At 32.8% G+C, this 20,915-nt stretch overlaps 2 protein-coding genes across 5 annotated transcripts in view; one reads left to right on the top strand and one right to left on the bottom strand.

The window, feature by feature from the left end:
• Npl4 (nuclear protein localization 4) overlaps window positions 1-14,916 on the top strand; it is a 63,326-nt gene extending 48,410 nt beyond the window's left edge. The window contains exons 11-13 of the mRNA XM_014424283.2: window positions 10,479-10,630; window positions 12,895-13,033; window positions 14,505-14,916. Coding sequence (XP_014279769.1) covers window positions 10,479-10,630; window positions 12,895-13,033; window positions 14,505-14,714 — 501 coding nt within the window. The 3' untranslated portion in view covers window positions 14,715-14,916. The remainder of the gene's footprint in view (window positions 1-10,478; window positions 10,631-12,894; window positions 13,034-14,504) is intronic.
• LOC106683065 (uncharacterized) lies at window positions 59-3,788 on the bottom strand. 4 transcript variants are annotated; one of them, XM_014424286.3, is made up of 5 exons: window positions 3,512-3,788; window positions 2,985-3,131; window positions 2,616-2,783; window positions 2,361-2,519; window positions 59-2,286 (listed from the first exon to the last, which is right to left on the bottom strand). In XM_014424286.3, exons 2-5 carry the CDS (start codon window positions 3,129-3,131, stop codon window positions 1,180-1,182), a joined length of 1,581 nt encoding a protein of 526 aa, XP_014279772.1. In that variant the 5' UTR covers window positions 3,512-3,788; the 3' UTR covers window positions 59-1,179. The 4 variants fall into 4 exon arrangements, with proteins under 4 accessions (XP_014279772.1, XP_014279770.1, XP_024217794.1 ...); XM_014424284.3 differs by having other exon boundaries at window positions 2,361-2,540; XM_024362026.2 differs by having other exon boundaries at window positions 2,616-2,771; window positions 3,512-3,786.
• Window positions 14,917-20,915: the final 5,999 nt, after the last annotated feature.

Raw genomic sequence — 20,915 nt, forward strand, 5'->3', positions numbered from 1 at the left:
ATATATCGAAAGAGTAGCTAAACAAAGATATAATCGTTTGCTTTCGTACGATGTATTAAGATAAACAAAAAAATTTTTTTTTTCGAATACTACTGCGAACCTTATAGGTTGTGTTTAGGCTTATCCACTAAAACCCTGACTAAGAAACCATTAATATCCTCATTACGGCAGGATTTTGGGATATATAATGATCGATTTAATTCTAAGTTTATTTTCTATTCTTTCAACTCAATACATTATTTGCTGTTATCACTTGTACATTAATAATTAGATAATCTTCTTTTTTTAAAAATAATATATATCCATATATATTATAAGATTTTTACCGACAGTTGGAACGAACTACACTGATACTATAAAAACCTACAGCTATCAACTGTAACATTAACAACATAAACCATCGACATATCGACATTAGATCAAAAAATAAACTATATCAAACAACTCGATCAACTGGTTTTCGCTCGATCAACTAACGCACTATATACCTCTTTCTACAAATAGTCATTTAAAAATATTCTCAATATTTTTTATTTCAAAAATACGTCAATTTTTTTCCGAATATACAATCCCGTTTACGAAGGTTTTCATTTAAAAATCACGTTTCGTTGTACCCATGATATTCTATCATGGGAGGAAAAAAAAATAATAAAAAAAGAAATTAATAAAGAAAACAAAACTAAAGAGTGCATACGCAGCAAGTCACTTAATTAAAATTTGTACAGTTCGGTGAAGGCCTGAGATCCTGCTACGATTAGATTGCTTCACGGAAAAGATCGGTTTTAAACAGTGCAAATATCTAATTAATGATCGGTAGACATTATCAGAGGCTCAATTCTGTACATTTACTCACATATTGATTTACGCTTCGACTAGTTTTTAAATTCCTTATAATCTTTAATGGGTTAATAGAAATGTAAAAAATTGTTCCTCTCATTTTATTACGAATTTAGCGAAAGTTTACTATATATTTAACTTGCTCCGATCATTCTATACAAGCTAATAACATATTTGCGACTGTAGAAGTTAATTTTTCAGTTTTTAACAAAAGTTCGCTATTTGTTGTCGATTTTACTTTGCTCAGTCTTTTTGACATTATTAACTTGTAGTCGGGTCACACATTTTACCGATAAAGAAACATATTATGGGGCCAATATAGGTAATAATGTACAGCAGTTCTTACAGCTTCCCACAACTAACTATCACTACAGTTTTAGTTGGTTTTCCAGTTTGGTCACTGAAAGAGGCAATTTTCTCAACCAACTCAATCCCTTCAACTACATGACCAAAAATTGCTGTGAATCCACGCATTTCCTGTAATATAACCCTGAATTGGGAACCTACCATACCTAAATTGTCATGCCGCTTCTGTGTCCTCCGCATCCCCACTGCTCCTCGTACCGCTGGGAACTTAGTATCATCTGGCATAAAATAACCCTCCTCATAAATAGAACGACCCCCACGACCATTATTAGTCTCAAAATCGCCCGTAATTACAGATTCTCCTTCCCAGCACTGAAATACTGTGCAACCCTTATAAGTTATTCCCATTTCTCCTGTTGCTAGAACTGCAAAGTTTTTGGACATTTTCGGGGCAGCATCAGGCCTTGTTTCTATCACGATTCTCCCATGTGGGGTTCCGTTAACCTCAATGTTGAAATAAAACAAAGGATAAGCATTAGACGGACGGACATTCAAAGGTACCACTGGTGCCTGCTGAGAAGGGACAACTAAACTCATATCATATTGTGGCTTAATGTATTCTACATTACCATTACTGATTTGTTGCTGTTTGGAGAGTATGTGCCTTGTGTACAACTGTGACATACAATAATTTGTTAGGAAGAGAAGGGGGTTCGGTTGAGGAACTTGATTTCTTGAAGCGACTGGTGAATCCACTGTATGAATAGTAGCTAATGCCTGTTTAAGAAGCGGGAAATCAAAGACAACAGCAGAGTTACAAATAAGATCATCTAACTGGCATTGGAAGTACATGTCCTGAACTTTAGCTTGCAGTCGTTGTTTTTCCATATTGAGACTTGCAAACAGAGCTTGGGCCTCAGCTGGATTTTCTAACTGTGCAAGAATAACCCTTGCTTTAGTAAGGAGATCTCTTGTTTCTCCAACTTCTGGCATTTGCTGCCACCCATTCTGAAGGTCTGTTTCAATATGTGTCTTCAAGGTCATGCAGGATTCAAGCACTTGGAGAAGAAAGGCGCGTTGTTGTGTTATCAATCTTGATATGTCTTGAAGAAGTTTAGTAACAGCCATCATTTCAACTTGCACCTGTTAAACAAAAATTATTTAATTCAGTGATCACTTATAAAACAGATTAGCACATTGTATAATAATTATCTTACTTCAGAAACGAGTTGCTCTTTGGCTTCAGCTTGAGATCTTATTTGATGTGAGGGATGATCTGCAGGAGTAGCACAAGCTCGACATATAGCATTGTTGCATGTATGACACCAAAGAGCAAGAGGCATCCCATGCCTGTGGCAATTTTCGCTCACAACAAGCTGGAATTTATTATAAGGTAACTGATAATTACGTTTTTCCAACCAACCAATAAGATAAGCAAGAAATTTATTTTAAAACATATCAGAGAAGCTTACTTTTCTTTCTTTTTCCTGTTGCTTGGACGGTGCAAGTTTCATATTAGAAAAATGAAGTGACAGTTGAAGGATGGGGTTGTATGTAGGCAGGGTTTCTGGGCCTTGTTCAGCAAGTTCTGTGCGTTTCCAGCAATTAATGCAGAATACTTCTGCTCCCTGTAATGAATCCTATTGTTTATTTAGAGAGAAACACTTACTGATGAGTAATTTGTTAAACATAATAAAATATATGTGAATAAATCATTTTACCAAATGTTCATAAAGAAATTTTTTATTGCGGAGAAACAATTAACTAATGGTACTTAAGACTATCTAAGAATTGGCTTTTTTTGCTTTAAATATAATTAAAATATAAATTTAAATTAATACCTTCATCATTGGATGTATGCAGCTTAAACAAAAATAATGTTTGCATGTCAATAACTTTGGTATTTGATCAGTATCATTGAATTTCTGCTTGCAATATCCACAAACGGTCATCTCTTCCAGTTCTTTAAGAGTTACTGCATCCATCATCTGAATTAAAAATAGAGATATACTTTTACTAATATAAAGAAATAATTTAGATCTGTACATAGTTGTTTACAAATTATGAAAACAGTTATCCGATGTTTAAGTAAGGTTATGTTGAATTAAAACCCTATTTATTAGGTAACTTAATAATTTAAAATAAACGGACAAACATAACAATATTTTTTAAAAAACAGGACCTAGTTAGTAACACATAATTATGAGCATTGGGTAAAATTGTTGACATCTGTAGGATATGCGAAAGGTCAATTTTACATCGTATATATGTATATATATATTTATATGTAAGTAGGTCTACCGTTATTCATTTCTATTATACACAGGCGGCCAAGTCAAAGGTTTTCAGAAATAATCTTGTTACTTACTGTAGCAGTAAATCTGTTGTTTCTGTTATTTGGGCAGATCCGTTGAGACGGTGGGTAGGTTGAAAATCGTCCTATTGATAGTTAATAAAACAATGTTCACATTTGAAGAATATAATTGTATCGGCCGACTGAGCTACAAAGCGAAACGGCAAGTTTAAAATGTTTAGAGATAGCTCGAGTTGATAATTCTTAAAAGATTTTGCCTACTAATTGATGAGGTGCCACATCATGGTAGGGAGCTAAGGAACCAGCATGGCGGCTATCTGTTGTGTCTTCGCATACGGAGCGACGCTAGCGCTGATCCGTCCATTGTCTCCTTTGCTTTATTTATTATACTTATATTTGTTACCTTTTTGGTTTTAGTTTATCAAACTGTAAGTAAAAATAAACCTTCGCCCTTTCAAGTTTAATAATTCTAACTTCATTATCTGTTGTATGTGCTTTGTTGACAAGTGAGCCCAATTGCTTCATAAAATTTATGAGTTCGTTGTAGTTTAAACTGAAAAATAATAATTCAAGATGGGACTAATTCTTAATTAATATGATTATTTCTCATCCCGATACACCGTATTTTGTAGTTTTTTTTTTCAATTTGAAACATTTGGATGTAATGTAATTGATTTTCATATTTTTATTTCAGTTTATAGCTTCTTTCCTCCGTTATTGTAGTTTATATTCTTTGTCATAAGCTTTGCCTAACAGATCTGTGAATCATATAATTTTACTTTATACGAGATTACATATTTGTTATATATTTTTTTTATAATTACATGCTGTTAGACAAGGACTTAAAATGCAATGTGTTCAATCGATTTATCTAAAGTTCATACTGGTTATAAACGAGCATAGGACTATAAGCGGAATCAGTTTACATTTTTAAACTAGTCAAATTAAAAATATCCTTATAACGGACGGCAATAGACTCACGGGATTGGATGAGATGAGTCACATGACCTTAACTCGGCCAACGTAACTTATACCAACAGGTGCATTAAGGTATTATTCACAGGGGATATAATTCTTAGATCTCATTACAAATTACATCTTGTTTTCCATCATAAATTTGTTGAGATTTTGTTTTAACTCTTTGCTATAATATTTTAAAAAAGGTTGCATATTTTAACCCGGTAGGAGTGTCCTACTTTTTTGTCCTTTGAGAGGTGAATTTTACTTCAAATTCGTTTTTTGTGGTGGTTTCGTGGAAACGAATTTTTTTGACGCAATTTCACAAGCTATGTTGTAGTCACACACATATCTTTGAATTCATTTTCGCTTAAAATTAGAATTTTTCGTTCTAGTTTTTACAAATGCAAACTTTGTTTGGGAAAGCTATTTTCTTATTTTATTTATTACATGCAAGGAATCGAAATTTTAAATCTAGAACCGAGACCAAAAATTCGTTTTGACCCTCGTAATTTATTCATGTATATATTTTTCTCCAGTGATGACCTCATTGAAGGAAGGACGATTGTAACTTTACAAGATCCTATAGTACGTGCGTTTGGCATCCGTAGTTATACGTTGATTATTTGCCCAGAAAAAAATAAAACATTCAAAAATTTATAAACATTAAATAAGATTCTAAGTGCAGATTTTTCTGTCAAATATTGGAATGATAAAATGGATAATAATATCGAAAATTGGATGTGTGATGCTTATTTTTCTCTTCCAAATCTACTTTTCTTAGATCAAATTTGTCTGTATAGATCAATCAGAATATTGATTGGATATACCAAAGAAATTATAAAAAGTTTATAAATTTTAGAAAGAAGAAGTAATTGTAAAAACTATAAATGTAGTGAGCGGTCATTGAGGGTCAAAAACCTACAAAACAAAATAACAACAAAAAAATCATTCAACCAATTCTCCAGTGTGACTTCCTACTGAAAAATTGGTTTTGATTACTATATTTTCCTTACCCTAATTCTTGTTGGAAATTGATAAAATGAAAGGAAAAATTTCTTATTTTAAAAGAATTATATTTCTCTATGTAAATTTGTATATAAATATTATTTAAATGCAAATTTTAACAAAATATTTAATTTATTACCCACAAATTGTATTTTGTTCATACAAATACAGATGAACAAAATACTATTTTGTACTTTACTCCTCGAAATACAAAAAACCTCTTTGTATTTTGTAAGCGATAAAATACGAAATACTTTTTTAGTGTTTTTTTAAAAATAAAAAAAGTGTTTTGTCCTCCCAAATAAAAAATACAAAAAATGTATGAATATTGAAATATTGCTCAACCCTTATTTCAAATAATGGTATCTCTCGACTATTTTTGTTTCCGATTGACCCATCAATACTCGATGTAGAAGTTAATGACACATTATTCAATCGCTCATTATGTATTATGGCGACACGTTTTGTCTATAATATTTCGACTTTATATGAATTGAATTTTGTTACAATTAATTATTTCCCATTCTAATTAATAAGCGTACTAAACAGTTTCATACTTGTACGGGGGGACTGATTATTTATCAGCTCTAGTGGCGACTTGTCACTGAGCATGGGTGTAGGGAGCCAACGCTATCGCTGCGCTCGCACATCATCGCCTTGTATTGTATAATGTCGGTTTTTAAGATAATGGGTGGTGTGAATAAAATAAAGTAACTTCTATGAAAGGCGCACTTCGAGTTTAAGAACGCCTAAACTGGACAAGATTTAAACAATTTCTTCATTTTTTCTTGAAAATTATCCTACTATGAAGCGATTGCTTCACAAATCGAGCATTTTTTTTTATTTATTTGGAATTAATAAAAGTTATTACTAATTGAGTTTCATTTGACCGAACCCGGACCATATTCCATTTATTACTACATACGGTAAATCAGGTATCTTCCAAAATTATCAAATAAATTCCTGAAATTATCAAATAATTTCCATTTTTCGGTTTATCTACTTATTCCTTTTTTACTATAGATTTATTTGTTCATTGACGTTAAAATGTAAACTGCGATTGGAAAGTTTCAATTCTATGTACTAAAATTGTTTTTACTTCCTAATAATCTTATCCCAAGAATAAAATTCAAATACCTCTATTTTATTCTTGCCTGCAAAAGGACCTAAGAATACAAACTATAAATATATTGTTGCGTGATACCCGAGCCAAGAGGAAAAAACGCAATGAACAAAAAAAAAAAATTGTAGTACAAAAGTATGCCCACCAAGACTGCAAAAATCGCACCTGTCTTTTTTTTGTTTTACACTCCTCTCCCGAGAAACATCGTTCCTTTCTATATTTTCTCTCCCCAAGGAGATAACCTCGTTACACTGCCCCCTTCTCATAAGTGTTCGTATTTAACAGTGCTTTCCTCTAACACTGCATAGGGCAGAAGTTGATCAAGATGAACAATCTTCATCTACGCTCTTGGTGTACGTTGTATGCGGTATGCGATAGACAAGGTCATTGATCTTGATCAGTACGGACCTTCCCAATTTATCTGTAGCTTTGGAGATCTTCCTTTCTTTCTGGTAGGGTTGTAGAAACAGACCTTTTCTCCCTTTTTGAATGTTCTTCCACATTCATATCATAGCGTGTCTTCATTTGGTCGCTTTCCACGCGGATTTTATCTCGGACCTGAGAATGAATGGTTTTTAAGCCTGTTTGGTAGCTCATCGGCGTAGTCATTGATATCTGACTGTTCCTCTGGGTTTCCAAAGAGTCGATCACTGGGTAGAGACGAATCTCTCCTCCGAACCGAACACTAGCAGGGGCCCGGCCAGTCGTTTCATGGACGGCAGATCGGCATGCCCTCAGAATCAACGGTAACAGTTCATCCCAGTCATTCTATTGCTCAGTGGCAAATATCTTTAGATGACTCACCAATTTTCTATTAAATCTCTCGACCATACCATCCGACTGGGGGTGTAGTGATGTCCTCCTCATCTTTCTAATCCCCAGTAAGTCACAGACCTTGAGGGGGGCTCTATTTCGATTCTTCGTGCAACCTTCCACCGGTTACCACGGCGCGTCCGTGGTGGATCCTACGATTTAAGAACCTTGATTTCTTGTCTCAAGGAGTCCAGTTCATCTTCCAGCCTTTTAATATAACACTACTTCATCCATATTTTATTCAAGGCGCCCGTCCATAGTTTTTATCTGATTTATTAATTTTGAGTCCAGATTATCAAGATGTTTTTCCAGATTACCGACCTGCATTTTTGTATTTTCCAAATCTTTTTCCATATTTTGAAAATTGGTTGAGAGTTTCCTTAACTTCACTCTGGCCAACTTTTATTTTGTCCATTGTTGATTTTATTTCCTTATTTAATGCCAACAGGTCTTCCATTTTTGCTTTCTGACTTCGTGTTAAAATTGGCATAAACCTCCTCTTTCTAATAACTAACTCACATATTTTCTTTTTTTTCTAATTACTAACACTTTACTCGATATCTGCCATAAATTAAAAAAAAAAAATTTTTATTGTTTTTCTCTTACCCGTTTCAAATCCCACTTCTGACACCAATTGTTGCGTGATACCCGGACCAACAGGAAAAAAACGCAATGAACCAAAAACAAAAACAAAATTTAATTGTAGTACAAAAGTATGCACACCAAGTCCACAAAAATCACACCTGTCCTTTTTTTGTTTTACACATTCTCCCCTGGTCAGATTGTGACATGTATATCGACCAACCTACTCGTTGTAATTGTCGGTTTAAATAGTAAGATAAGTAGGGCTAAAGCTACCAAGTAGGGCGGGAGTGGAGGATTTCACCCCGTTTTTCAATTTCAGGTGATTTTTAAATATTGCTCGATTTAACTATCATAATGTTTCCTCGTCCCATTTTAAGCTAATATTTCAAAAGTGATATATGACCGTCACTCTCCGGGAGTCTTAGCGGGAAGGATTAACTTTTCGTTTTTTGTTATCTGAAGAAGTACTGTAATGTACTGCATTTTACACAGTTATTTCCTGGCGTTTAAAAACCTATATATATTCTTCTCTGTAGAAAACCCTACAGAAGAGGCGTATATTTTAAATAATTTGTGTATACACCATGCAAAAAATATATGTACATACAGTGTTAGTACAATATTACTTACACTGCAGTAGAGAGAGAAGTACAATAGAAAGAAGAATTCAATATAAAATACAATAGAATATAATAGAAAGAACATAACACAATACAAGGAGAGGTGAGATCTGTTAGAAAATAGAATAGTAAAAGTAAATGAAATACAACTGAAAAGAAAACAAATAAAAAGTGACGTAATATGTGAACTGACGTTATTTGTATAATCATAATTTTCTTTTTATTTACTTGCCGCTCTATACCTGGGGTGGACATGTCGATCGTGAGGCTAATTTTGGTCGATCGTCGATCGCTTGCAGTGTCTAGGGTGGAATTCCGTGTACAATGGACTTTGAAGCGATTGTAAAAGACATAACTTTCTAGCAATAGTTTCAGACATATTTCATATGGATCAAATTTTATTAATTATCCATGTTCTTTTGATTCCCCTGGACGTGAGTTTTTTTTTTTTGCCCTTTAAATAATTGTTGTTTTTTACGTAGGTAGATAAGCCGTATTATATCTGTATTTCAATGAGATGTGTACTCAGCGAACTATTGATAGATTAGAAAAAAAGTAATTCATATTATTCTTCCATATTTCAAATTCGTGGCCCAAAAATAAAATAAACAACGCGAAAGTAAAATATTGAAATCAAATTATCAGGCATAATGAGCAGCTTTATAATAACTTTTGCATTTTTACGAATAAATAGTACAACGACTTGAATATTAATTAAATTGCATTTTAAGTGTTGGAAAATCGAATGTTTAGTAGTAGTAGGTAAGGAATGCGTGGAATGCTGCTATCAAAAGTTGGGCCTGCAAATTTCTTTTCTTCATGAGCCTATATCTCGGAAACTTGATAAGTGATATAAAAAATAGCTTTGAACATATCTATAACTTATCCACCCATACCTTGCTAGAATGTGCCTGATACTGAAACACAATGTATAAACATTGTAAGTATTTCACACCTCTTCTTCCCCCTTAGACTACACCTATAACAAGTGGACCAACCCTCGTTTATAAGATAAGAAGTGCTCTACACATTAACATTTCAGGTGTATGTTGTTGGTGAACTCATATATATATATAGCATAAAAGGTGTCTCCAGCTTTATTTACATGATCACTAGGGTTTAATTATAAAATGCATAAATAATTTATTTTGGTTATTACAATAGATATAATAGTGTAATTTAAAAAAAAATTACATGATCCTGTATTAATGGCCTTTCTAATGCTATTATTATTATTTTTTTTCTTTCAAAATATGATTTAGTTTGATCAAAGATTAATTGTGTTAAGGTAAGTAAGAACAGTTATAGAGTTTTTACTCTTAGTCATGAAGATATGATGACACAGTTATGATTTTTGTACAGTTAAGGTAGTTATTGATAATCCTCATGGCTAAGTTTTTGAATCTTCCAAGTATCTTGTATTAGTTTTGTGATTAGAGTTTCATAGAGGTGAGATATAACAAATCTGAGCTCTTATGACTGCTTTATAAAGTATTAGTTTATTTGAGATTTGATCCATAATTTTTTTTAGATAATGGAATATTTTGAAAATAATGTTTTAAGCTTTATCTGATTTTTTTAAATGTTTGTTCTGTGAATACTAGGAATCTTTTCTGAGTTAAAGTGGAATTTTACTGATCTAAGCCTTAAATATTATTTTATCCTATTATCTTCTTCTTAATTATGTTTCCATTCAAATTTTATCTATTTCTTATTTTTTTTTTCGTAGTAAAAAATAGACAAAATGTGTCATTTTAATATTTATGTGTTGATTTATATTATGAAATATTTGTTTTCCTAATAATGCCTGATTCATAACTATCAGTCACACCCTTATTTTAATACCTGGAAATTATTTATAAATAGATTTAAATTTCATACATAAAGTTATTTATTTAGCCAATTTTTATTTTAGGAAAAAGACAATTATGGTAATGAGGTGAGCAAGTTAGCGAGGCCATTGCCTGTGGAATATCTGCTAGTGGATGTTCCAGTATCTACACCTCTCTCTCCACTCTACACTTTCAGGTCTGACCCAACCAAGACACCGTTTCCTGTCGAAAACAGGTATTTATTATTTTTGTGTGTATCTTTAATTGATATCAATTGATTCACTCATACAATTTTTACACCCAGCAAAGTTTGTAGTTTATATAAGATACTAACACTATAAATGACGTATAATGGAGTAGCTACTTTTCTGTAATAAAACAAAATATACTTTGTTGGTTTGTTTAGTAATTGATATATTGGTTGATTATTATCATAAATAGTTTATCTACTGACCTTAATGTTGATTCACTGCTGATAAAATAAAAAATGTAGTTTTCTACTATAGCTAGACTCAAACCTGGTCAAGTGGTGTGTCCAGTGCCTTATCCACTAAGCTACACACCTCTTACTATTTTTTCTAAGAATATAAAAAAAGATAATTACTTAAATATAACACATTATAATCATTGATTTATAAATGCATATTAAAATATATAAACACACATTGAAACTAATGGAATAACTACTTAAATAAAGACAAAGTAAAGAAATCTAAAATTAATGTAGGCAGAAAGATCGTTAATTTGGCTTAACACACCTCATTACAACATATACAAACTTTGTATTAATATTCATGTGGTATGTATTTTCCTATCAAGAGAATTTCAAACTGAAAATAAAAAACTCATTTGTGTTTTATTCTTATAAGCAAGTAATTCTTGAGCAACTCAAATGAGTGTGATTATATAAATATAATAATATCACTGCTTTGTTTTGCATAGTGGCACATCTGACCAAAAAAGAAGTTTTTATTTTATTCTGAGCTGGTTGTATTCCAAAAATAGTACCATAGACTGCATTTTTCTCTTTACTGAGGTCATCCTACACACTTTCCTAAAGTTATTAGAGTTGTTACATATGCACTCCAGACTAGTGTATAATCTATGGAATTCCTCAAACACAAAATAAAAAAATAATTCAGAACAGGATTACCCATAACAACTTTAATTTAACATTACTAAAACTAATACCTGTTATAAAATTGTATAAAGAAATAAAGTGATAAATTGATTCTATTAAAACAAGTACTTTATTTATGTTCCTGAACTTACAAAGTCTTAGTGTAGATTTGCAAATATATCCAGCTTATAAAGTGAATTGATTTGGAATCTGAAATAAACAATTCTCCTCCATTTCTTGACCACTTCTTCATTAGAAACCCCAACATCTTTACCATCATAAATTTAACTTAGCCCAAAGTCTTATCCATCGCTGTTTTTCTCTCTCTGACTCCCACTTTCGTGATACTAACCCACTCCGAATAAAAAAATCCTTTTAAACAATAACTTCCATCCCAAATTCATTGAAAAACTTATTTATAATTACAAAAATCGGACCCCTTCTTCACTGAGTTCTTCATAACCACTCACCCCCTCTTTGTACAGATAACTACTTTACATCCTCTCTCTTTCTGATAACATCTATAAATACTTATATTCCTCTATCTCCAACCTACGACTTGCCTTCGGACTTTCGAACTTTCTAATAGCTACTCTCATCTTAAATATTATATTCATCTACAATACCGTTCTCATGTTGCATATCATAAACCATGTTCTACTTCTGATTGCAACTTCTCTTACATTAGTGAATCTAAAAATTTTCTTATAGACCGCATCACTCAACACAAGTATTCTGTAAAGTCTCTTCCCATAACTTTACAGCTTCCGAACTCTCCGAACATTCTGTATCACTAAACCAGTCATTTTATTTCGACAATACTTCCATTCTAGCCACCGTTTCTAATCATGACCAATGACTTCTCTTCATAAGTATTTATATACAATTAGAATCTTTTCCTGATAACCACAAAATTGACGATTTTTAATCATTTTATTAGTTGCTTTGTATAATTCTTACCTCTAAAATATTATGTTTCATTTTCTGTAAGTATATTCTACTGTCTACTTAATTTATTGTTATGTATGTTTCCTCTCCTTCCCACCACTCCCTGACCATCTTCTCATATTGAATCTACGGTCGACTATAAACACTTCATGACAACAAATAAACTATTTAGTTCATCTTTGAGGGCATGGAATATGCAAATAATCAATTATTTATAAATAAATAATTATTCCTCAATATAAGGAAATATGTTTTCTTTCCTACTAATGTGTTTACATTGCCATCTCATTTAACATTAAATGGACTAGAAATAAATAATGGGTATTTTATATAAAATAAAACTTAAAATTATGAGCATCACATTTTATTTTTCATGAAAATATTTTTATTTTATTTTTTAAATAAAGTATTTGATTTTAATAATGTTTTAGACTTTTAGACAAGCATATACAGGACTTCAGTGCATTCTCATCTTATATGCACCAGTTTACTTCTGACCAGTTTTTATTGGCTGTTAGTGACTTCCATGTTCTTCTTTATATAGCCACAATGGAGATGCTTCCAATGAAGGTAAACAATATTTTTATTTTTATTCAATTTAGATAAGTAACAATTTTGAAAGTATTTTGCATCTCTAGAGCTATATCTCAAATGTATAACATATTGTTTTAAATATTGGAATTTATCACTCCAAATATCATTCATTAAGTTTTCAAAATTATTTAAAATATCTTCATTACCATACAGTATCTTTCAATCTACCATCAATATATTTTATAGATTGTAAAAGTATCTTCTTTTAAATACATTTTCCAAATTTATTCTTCTTTCAGTCCATTAAAACTGGTTGATTACAACCCTTAAGCATTGAAGATGTATTGCATTTATCAAAATTATATTTCCTACTTTTATTTTATAATGGAGATCTTACATTTATTTAGCTATGGCATCAGTCGTGTAGATTCTCTGGTTGGTACAAGTCTTCACCAGAAGTGGACAATGCATTTCTTAATTTTATTCTTTAACTATCTCAAAATTGTATTATTATATCAAGCCCATACAATACCTCCCTTGCCTGAATATTACCTGTTCTGGTTTATTCCTGCATTTCTCAATACCCAATGCCTTAATTCATGAAATTGATTTACTATCACTTTTCTGATATATTTTACTGAAGCAAGCTTTTCAGAAAAGACTTAAAGAAGAATATTTATAATATCCAAATTTTCTATGTCTAGTAACGTAACTAATAATTTTATCTTTTAAGCAGGTTATGTTTTTAAAGTGGTATACAACATAGCTATTGAGTTGTTATTAGTGATGATAAATAGTAGTTATTATCCATGTTAATTATCTTTACAAATTGTGTTGTGTGACTATTTAAAATAACAATTTAAATATTTAGCAATTTTTAGTACTAAAAATAGTTGGTATTTTTTCTTTCCAATATCACTTGTTTGATTGATTAAAAGTTAGACCTATTCCACTAAATTTCAGAAATGTTTAACAGAATATTAAGTTTTTGTATTTTGAATTTTTTCAATATACAGGTGGGCCCTATACTTACATCAGGTCCTCTGTTGAAAAGTGATTTAAGTCGAGCTTAGCTCTACAAAATTGTACGAACATCAAACCATATTCTTTAGTTTATTGATATTTTTTTAAATTATTTGCACTATATATTAATAGCTTTATTTTTTATTCTAATTGATTTGTACATTATGTGTATTTTTTTAAAGTGATGTAAGTTTGAATTTGCCTTGACGTAAAATGGTTCCTTTAAAAAATTGGCTTTGCGACATAACTTAAAAATGACTAAACTGGGAAACGTAAAACATCAACTTTTTGTTCTGTGAATTTTCATAATTTAAATAAAACCAGCCATTATTACAAAATATTATTTATGCTGCAATGTTCCTATATGGCATTTGAAATTATTCTCTTTAAATTTTATAACACGTATTTTATCTTACTTCATTGCTCATTTTATTTCTTTTTTGAATTTACCATAAGAAATATTAAAATACTTCATCTTTTTTAGGATCATCTGAAGCCTTTGATAAAAGCCATCAGAGAACGTGACCAAAATGCTGCTGCTGAATGGGCCCATTCAGATCAATGGGCTACAGTGAATGCGCTGATTGCTGCTCACCATGGTAATCAGCCCCAACAGGAATGGACTTGTCCACACTGTACTTTCCTCAACTTGCCCCATCTTTCAGCCTGTGACATGTGTTCCCTTCCTAGGTAGCCTTTTGGTTGATGCTCTGTATGGGCACTATACTTTTTTCATCATCAACAGCTACCTTTTGCTGTTGATCCATTCCTATTGGATCATCTCATGTCTGTTGAATTGTATTTTATTTATGCCCATCCTTTTCCAACTGTGTCTCATCAAAACAGCAATAAAGATTAAATTAAAATACTAAAATATCTGAATCCCTACTGTTGAATATTGGTTTTTTTTTCTTTTCTTTTTTTTTTAACCCCCTTTATTTCTGAAACATTTTATTACCTTTGGTGATTTCTAATTTTAAGGTATATTACATATCATTTTTTTTCCTTTTAATAAATAAATACTTATTCGCACATGATAAATCCTTTATTTGGTAGCTGAAAATTGAGGAGTTTTTTATTCTGATAAAACGGTAACAGCGATAGACTGATGACTGGAGAAAAGTTAATAATTGATCAACTTAAAACCATTAATTGAAAATTTTGAAAACAAGAGAGTAAGCTGGAAATAGTTACATGAAAAATTAATTTCGAAACTATTTGATTTCAATTGAGTGTAAATAAATACCTGCTGTCTTTGTAAAAGCATTATTTGTAAAATTGACAAGAAAGTGTTAGTTGTTAAAGTTTTTGTACTATTTAAATGGTTTATAACCAGAAACAAAAAACAAAAATAATAAATTAAGTTTTAAATTAAGCAGTTTAAATTTTATTAATTATTTCCTTCACCCTTTAAGGAAGTATTTATATGTTGTATTTCTTTTCCAAGGATATGTATGTTATTTTATACTTGTTAAAAATCTGTCAAATGAAAACTTAATAATGGAACATGATGATTAATAAATATTCACTCAGATTATGCTTGTAAATTATATTCTACTACTTTAAACCCTAAATTTTATGTTTTAATTTGTCATTGCTTTATGTTCATGTTATAAATTTATTGTAAAACTGGATAGGATTAGTTGACAATAATTATTGAAACTTCTTTTTGTTACCTTATCAATAAAAATATTAAAAACTAGATAAAATGATGTAGATTTAAAAAAAAGATTAGTAATTAAGTTCAAAATATTATCGTGCCATCTACGTATCTCTCCCTTTGATGGTTTTAATTTAAAACTGCGGCTGTGGTGCTTCTCCTGTGAGCAAAAATCAATTTTTTTTTTTGCTCATTTGGACGTATATCCTTCTCTAGAGGATCAAGATTGATCTGCTAATGAGAAAACAAATATATTAATCTCAACCTTGCTTATATGGCGAGAATAGGATGGTGACCTATGGACCAGCTACTACCCTGACATAATAAATCTTTAGTGTGCTGATTAAAACTACCAAATTTAATTCATGTTTATATGAATTTAATGCAGTATTGTGAAATATTTGAAATGATTATCAAGTTTGTACTGGTATATTATTTTCAATAATGAACCTTCATTAAGATTAAATTGGAAAAAGTTATCTCATTTAATTTAGCAAATCTACATCATGAGACATACTTTAAAAATAATTGAAAATCAAGCATTAAAATCTCTATTTAGGGTACTGTAAACTTTAGAGTTAATTTCCACAAGAACTGCCAATTTTTATATTTTAGATAAAGGTTGCCAAATTAGAATGCCATTACCTTTTTTGTGTAGAAAATTTTTGGGTAATTTTAAACTTAAGATAAGACATAGCATCGGACTTCTGCTCATCCAAGAAAGAGGCAATTAGGAAACTGACCGACAAAGGGAGAACACTCTAGACACAAATCGAGATATATCAATGCCAACTTATTGCCCTGGGTGTGCCCTGTAAAGTTGAAGGGGAGGTGGAAATTAAGCAGAGGGGGCCATGGAAAAACTTAAGGGTACACATAATGAAAATGATACCTCGGTAATACCAAGTAATTATTAGGGATGGTCTTTAGGGAAAAATTGGAATAAAGAGGGAAGAATGGAAGCTGTGAATAGAAAATAAAAGGTGTGATTGTCACCTTTTACAAAGGAGAGGGAAAATGGGAATCAGGGCTATTAAAAATGTAGAGAACTGGAGGCAAGTAATAGCAAAAGAAGACGCCAATAATTTTTTTCTTAAGAAGGGGATATGTAGGGGAAAACTGGTCAAGTAGTGCATTAGCTCCCATTATAACAAGAACCCATAATTAACTTTTAGAAGAGTAGGTACCTACATGCACTCCATCACCACATTAGGGTATAAATTGACAATTTAAAGAAACAAAGAATTATTTTCGATACTACATCACTCTTATGGGCGGTGAGGGAAAAAATATAGGGTGGTTGATTACCGCAAATGATAAAATGGTAGACGAGAAATAGAACCACTACATTTAGTACACTTGATCTGAAACTAGGCTACCGTCAGATCCATGTGCACCCTTAAGACCGTCATAAGACGACGTTGACATTTAAACGTGGGGATTACCGAGTTCACTAGGGTGCCTTTGGCTTAAAGAACGCCCCTATTTCGTTCCAGCGGCTGATGGACGAATTTTTAAGAGGGATAGATGAGTCCAAAGGCCAAGTATATACCGATGATCTGCTGGTGTTTAGTAATTAGAAGAAGAGCACTTCAATCATCTGCGTTGTGCGTTCAAACGCATTAGGCATTTCGGGTTGAGGTTGTCTTCCAAACAATCGATTTTAGGGTACGGCGAAATTAATTTTTTGGAACACACCATCTCACAACAGATGGTAAAGCCTGATGCGCGAAAAGTTGGAGCAATTAGGAAGATAAAAGTGCCGATGGACGCAAAAGGGATTCGGAGCCTGTTGGGCGTCATTTTTCAAATGGGGACAGACCAACAGAGACAGAGGAGATCGTGAATGACAAGTCTCATTAAATTATCTGGAAGACCAGAACTTTCACGATTTCGCGAAATACAGTAGGAGCTCGATCGCCATTATTTTGTCGACAACCGGAGTAAAGGGTATCAATCGAGCACTGTAAGACGCGTTCAAACCGGGACGAATGAATCATTTATACTTAGGGAACGGGGTGGTATGGGAAAAGATCAAGCGGCTCTGGCGGTTAGAGAAGATAGGGGTGGATCGAAGATTCGTTCGTAGTATAATAATGGTAGAAACCCTTAGAAGTGGGGATCAACAGATTGAGGTCATTCTGGCATACCACCAGGGGAAGACAAGTCCGTGCGGCCTGAGCAAGACGTACTAAGCCCTTAAACGATGGTATTTCTCGTGGGGCATGTGAATTAAACATAAAAATCAGTAACTAAAATGATTTTATTCTAACATATTTACAAGAACTACATGTTACTGTTACTGTTTTAGAGTCTCTTTCTTCTAACTTAGCTATCTAGTGCTTGGAAATATATATGTACACTTGAGAAGAGGGGGTAGGACGAATAGTGAAATAGGAGAAGGGGTTTGGACCAATCAGATAATTTTAGGAGACTAGGCCGGGCCTAGAGAGCCTATGAAATTAGAAGTAAATATCGTGGAAAAAGGCGTGACTAGAAGCAGGGTGTCAGGCTTCCAAGAAATTGGGGGTGAGGGGCCATGACTTAAGGACTTGTGAGAACTGACTTACATATGTTAAACATAAAATAGTTAGACTGATGCAAGTCCATTGTGAATTGACAGCTTGTACCTGCTTAAGTGTCAGCCCTTGCTATTGATACAGGATACTAAGGGTTTGAAAGGACTGTTAGAAGGGTCTCAGGGGCCTTCTTAGAACCTAGTCGTTTTATTGGGTTCCTTTTCTATAAAATTGTAAGGGAATGTGGACATATGCAACCATACGTCTAAAGTGACATAGCTTCAGTTGGGCAAGGGGCAATGGTTTAAATTTATAATACCGGTTCCTTAACTTGTGAATGACGATCCAAGAAACGACAAGTGGCTGTAATGAGTTCCCACCAAGAGCGGTGCTAGAAGAAACGCCCACCGCGAATACCACTTGCGGATTCGCAAATAGATACACCCACCTAGAGGTGCTGCAAATGGTTTACAGTAATTGGCTTCTTCACCATAGTATACGTAATATTAGAGACAGATCGGCGGAGGCGGTGCTGGGACCGCTGCGTATATGGTTCCATTTTTTGGGGATTCTGGAACGAATCTTTTTGGACAGTAGTCGTGAGTTCGATAACGCCAATTTTCGGGAGGAAATGAAAGCAGTAGAGATGGTGTGGCATCTGAGGCACCCCAGGACACGCTAAAAGCAAGGGAGTATAGCGAGGCTCTACAGTACGCTGAGCGATCATTTGAGGATTTACCAGCTGAATAAGGGACTGAAACCAGACGAGGCTATGGTGAGAGCGGTAGCGGTCTATAACCACTCCGTTCATACAGTTACTGGTTTCTCTTCCTTTGAGATTCTGTTTGGACTTCAGGGACGTAAGCGAGATGACAAGAATACGGCGGCTGATGGGGGAGAGATTATCTGTAAACATAAAAAAAACGGAGAACTACTCATAGTAAACATTTGAAGCTTTCCATTCTGGAGACTGTAAGAAACTGGAGTTTTAACATCTCTGCAAATGTGAAAGATTCGTTTGTTTTTTATTTCTATAGGAATCGGCGTTTTCTAAGTGCATAGTGTAAATGATTTTGGTGCACATAGCTGGGCGTAGAGGGAATATATATTTTTTGTTTTGTTTTATTATTTTCCTTCGTTACAAAGAGGTGTCATAGCTTTCATAATTAGGATATGTTGAAGAAATTATTGTTTTATTTATTTTGTTAGTAGCAGGAGCATAAGTAAACTGTATGTTTTGTTATTTTTATGAAAGTCACAGTAAGAGTTTTATTTTTATTATTTTTACGATATACATATGTATATTTTTGTTTCTTATGATTTAAGAATCATGTCCATAAACTGGTAGGAGGTTTTGGTGTGGTAAGGCCTATTGTCAGCATTAATCCCAACTACCCACTTAAATAAAGATAGGAACTGTATTCACAAGGAAGTATGGGGAGAATAAATCAATAGTATTTCTGGAACTGTGTAAGTCTATTCTCTGCCCCCTTATCTTTTTTTTTTTTTTTGTTGTTTTTTGTGTTAGCTTTCCTTAAGTTATATATATGTTTAATTTTTTTTTTTTAAAGTATATAATCTCGATGATATACAATTTGTATAGTGGATGAACCAAATTATTGGAAATAGCATTTACTGTAACTTCTGTCCTCATTACAATATCGATTAAATGAACTGTTTTACAAATAATTACATTAATATTGGAAATCCCTATTAATTTCTACGTAAAATCTCCACTTCTTGGCTTCATTTTTACAAAGGAGAGTAGAGTTTGTTGGATAATTTATTTGGGGATTTGTGGCAACTCTATCTCGACCACGTTTCATTTATAACCTTACACATTGTATATACGAGTTAGTCGCTTCTATTGTTCCGTTCTGTGCTGTTACTGTGTTCAATAAATATTGTCATAACTCCATGACCTGTGTTATCTTTTGGCCTAAACTACAGAATCTTAAATTCAACAGGTTATGGGCCCAGTGATCGTAAATTCTTGAGTTTCGACCAAACGGTTATTTTTTCGTTTCGCGAATCCGCCATGTCTCAGCACTAGTCGCTGCCGGTTGAACGTCTAAAGGAACGAGAAAATTTCGACTCATAGAAATTCGCAGTGCAGGCCAATCTAGAAGATTTGGAGCTGTGGGAATGTATAACAACAAAAACGGATCCCGACAAGAAAGACACGAAATGTCGTTCCAAGCTATCTTATTGGTTGAAACGGTGAATTATGTTCACATTCAAAATACAACTAACACCAAACAAACTTGGGAAAACCTATCGAAAGCTTTTCAGGATGATAGATTGACAAGAAGAGTTGGACTTCTCCGTATTCTTATAACTACAAAACGAGAAGACTGTAGTTCGGTAGAAGAATATGTGAACCGGATAATTACAACCGCGCATAAGTTAACGTCAGTTGGTCTTACAGTGAGTGATGAGTGGGTTGAAACAATCCATGCCGGATTACCAAGCCGTTTTGAACCCATGATTATGGGCATTGAGAGTTCGAGCATGGCAGTAACCGCCAATTCGGTTAAAACAAAACTATTGCAGGACCTTTCCATTGTAAAATCAAGCTTAGAAAATAATAATTGTGACAATTCAAATTCCGCTTTGTACGGTTGTAGTAAAACCTTTGCGAATTAGGCTTTATTATTCACAATAAACGTACAACAGAAATATAAAGATTACAGAAATGGTAAAAGTGCAAACATAT

This window comes from Halyomorpha halys, unplaced genomic scaffold, assembly GCF_000696795.3.
Source record: "Halyomorpha halys isolate HHAL.00 unplaced genomic scaffold, Hhal_1.1 Scaffold461.1, whole genome shotgun sequence".
Taxonomy (NCBI): Eukaryota; Metazoa; Arthropoda; class Insecta; order Hemiptera; family Pentatomidae; genus Halyomorpha; species Halyomorpha halys.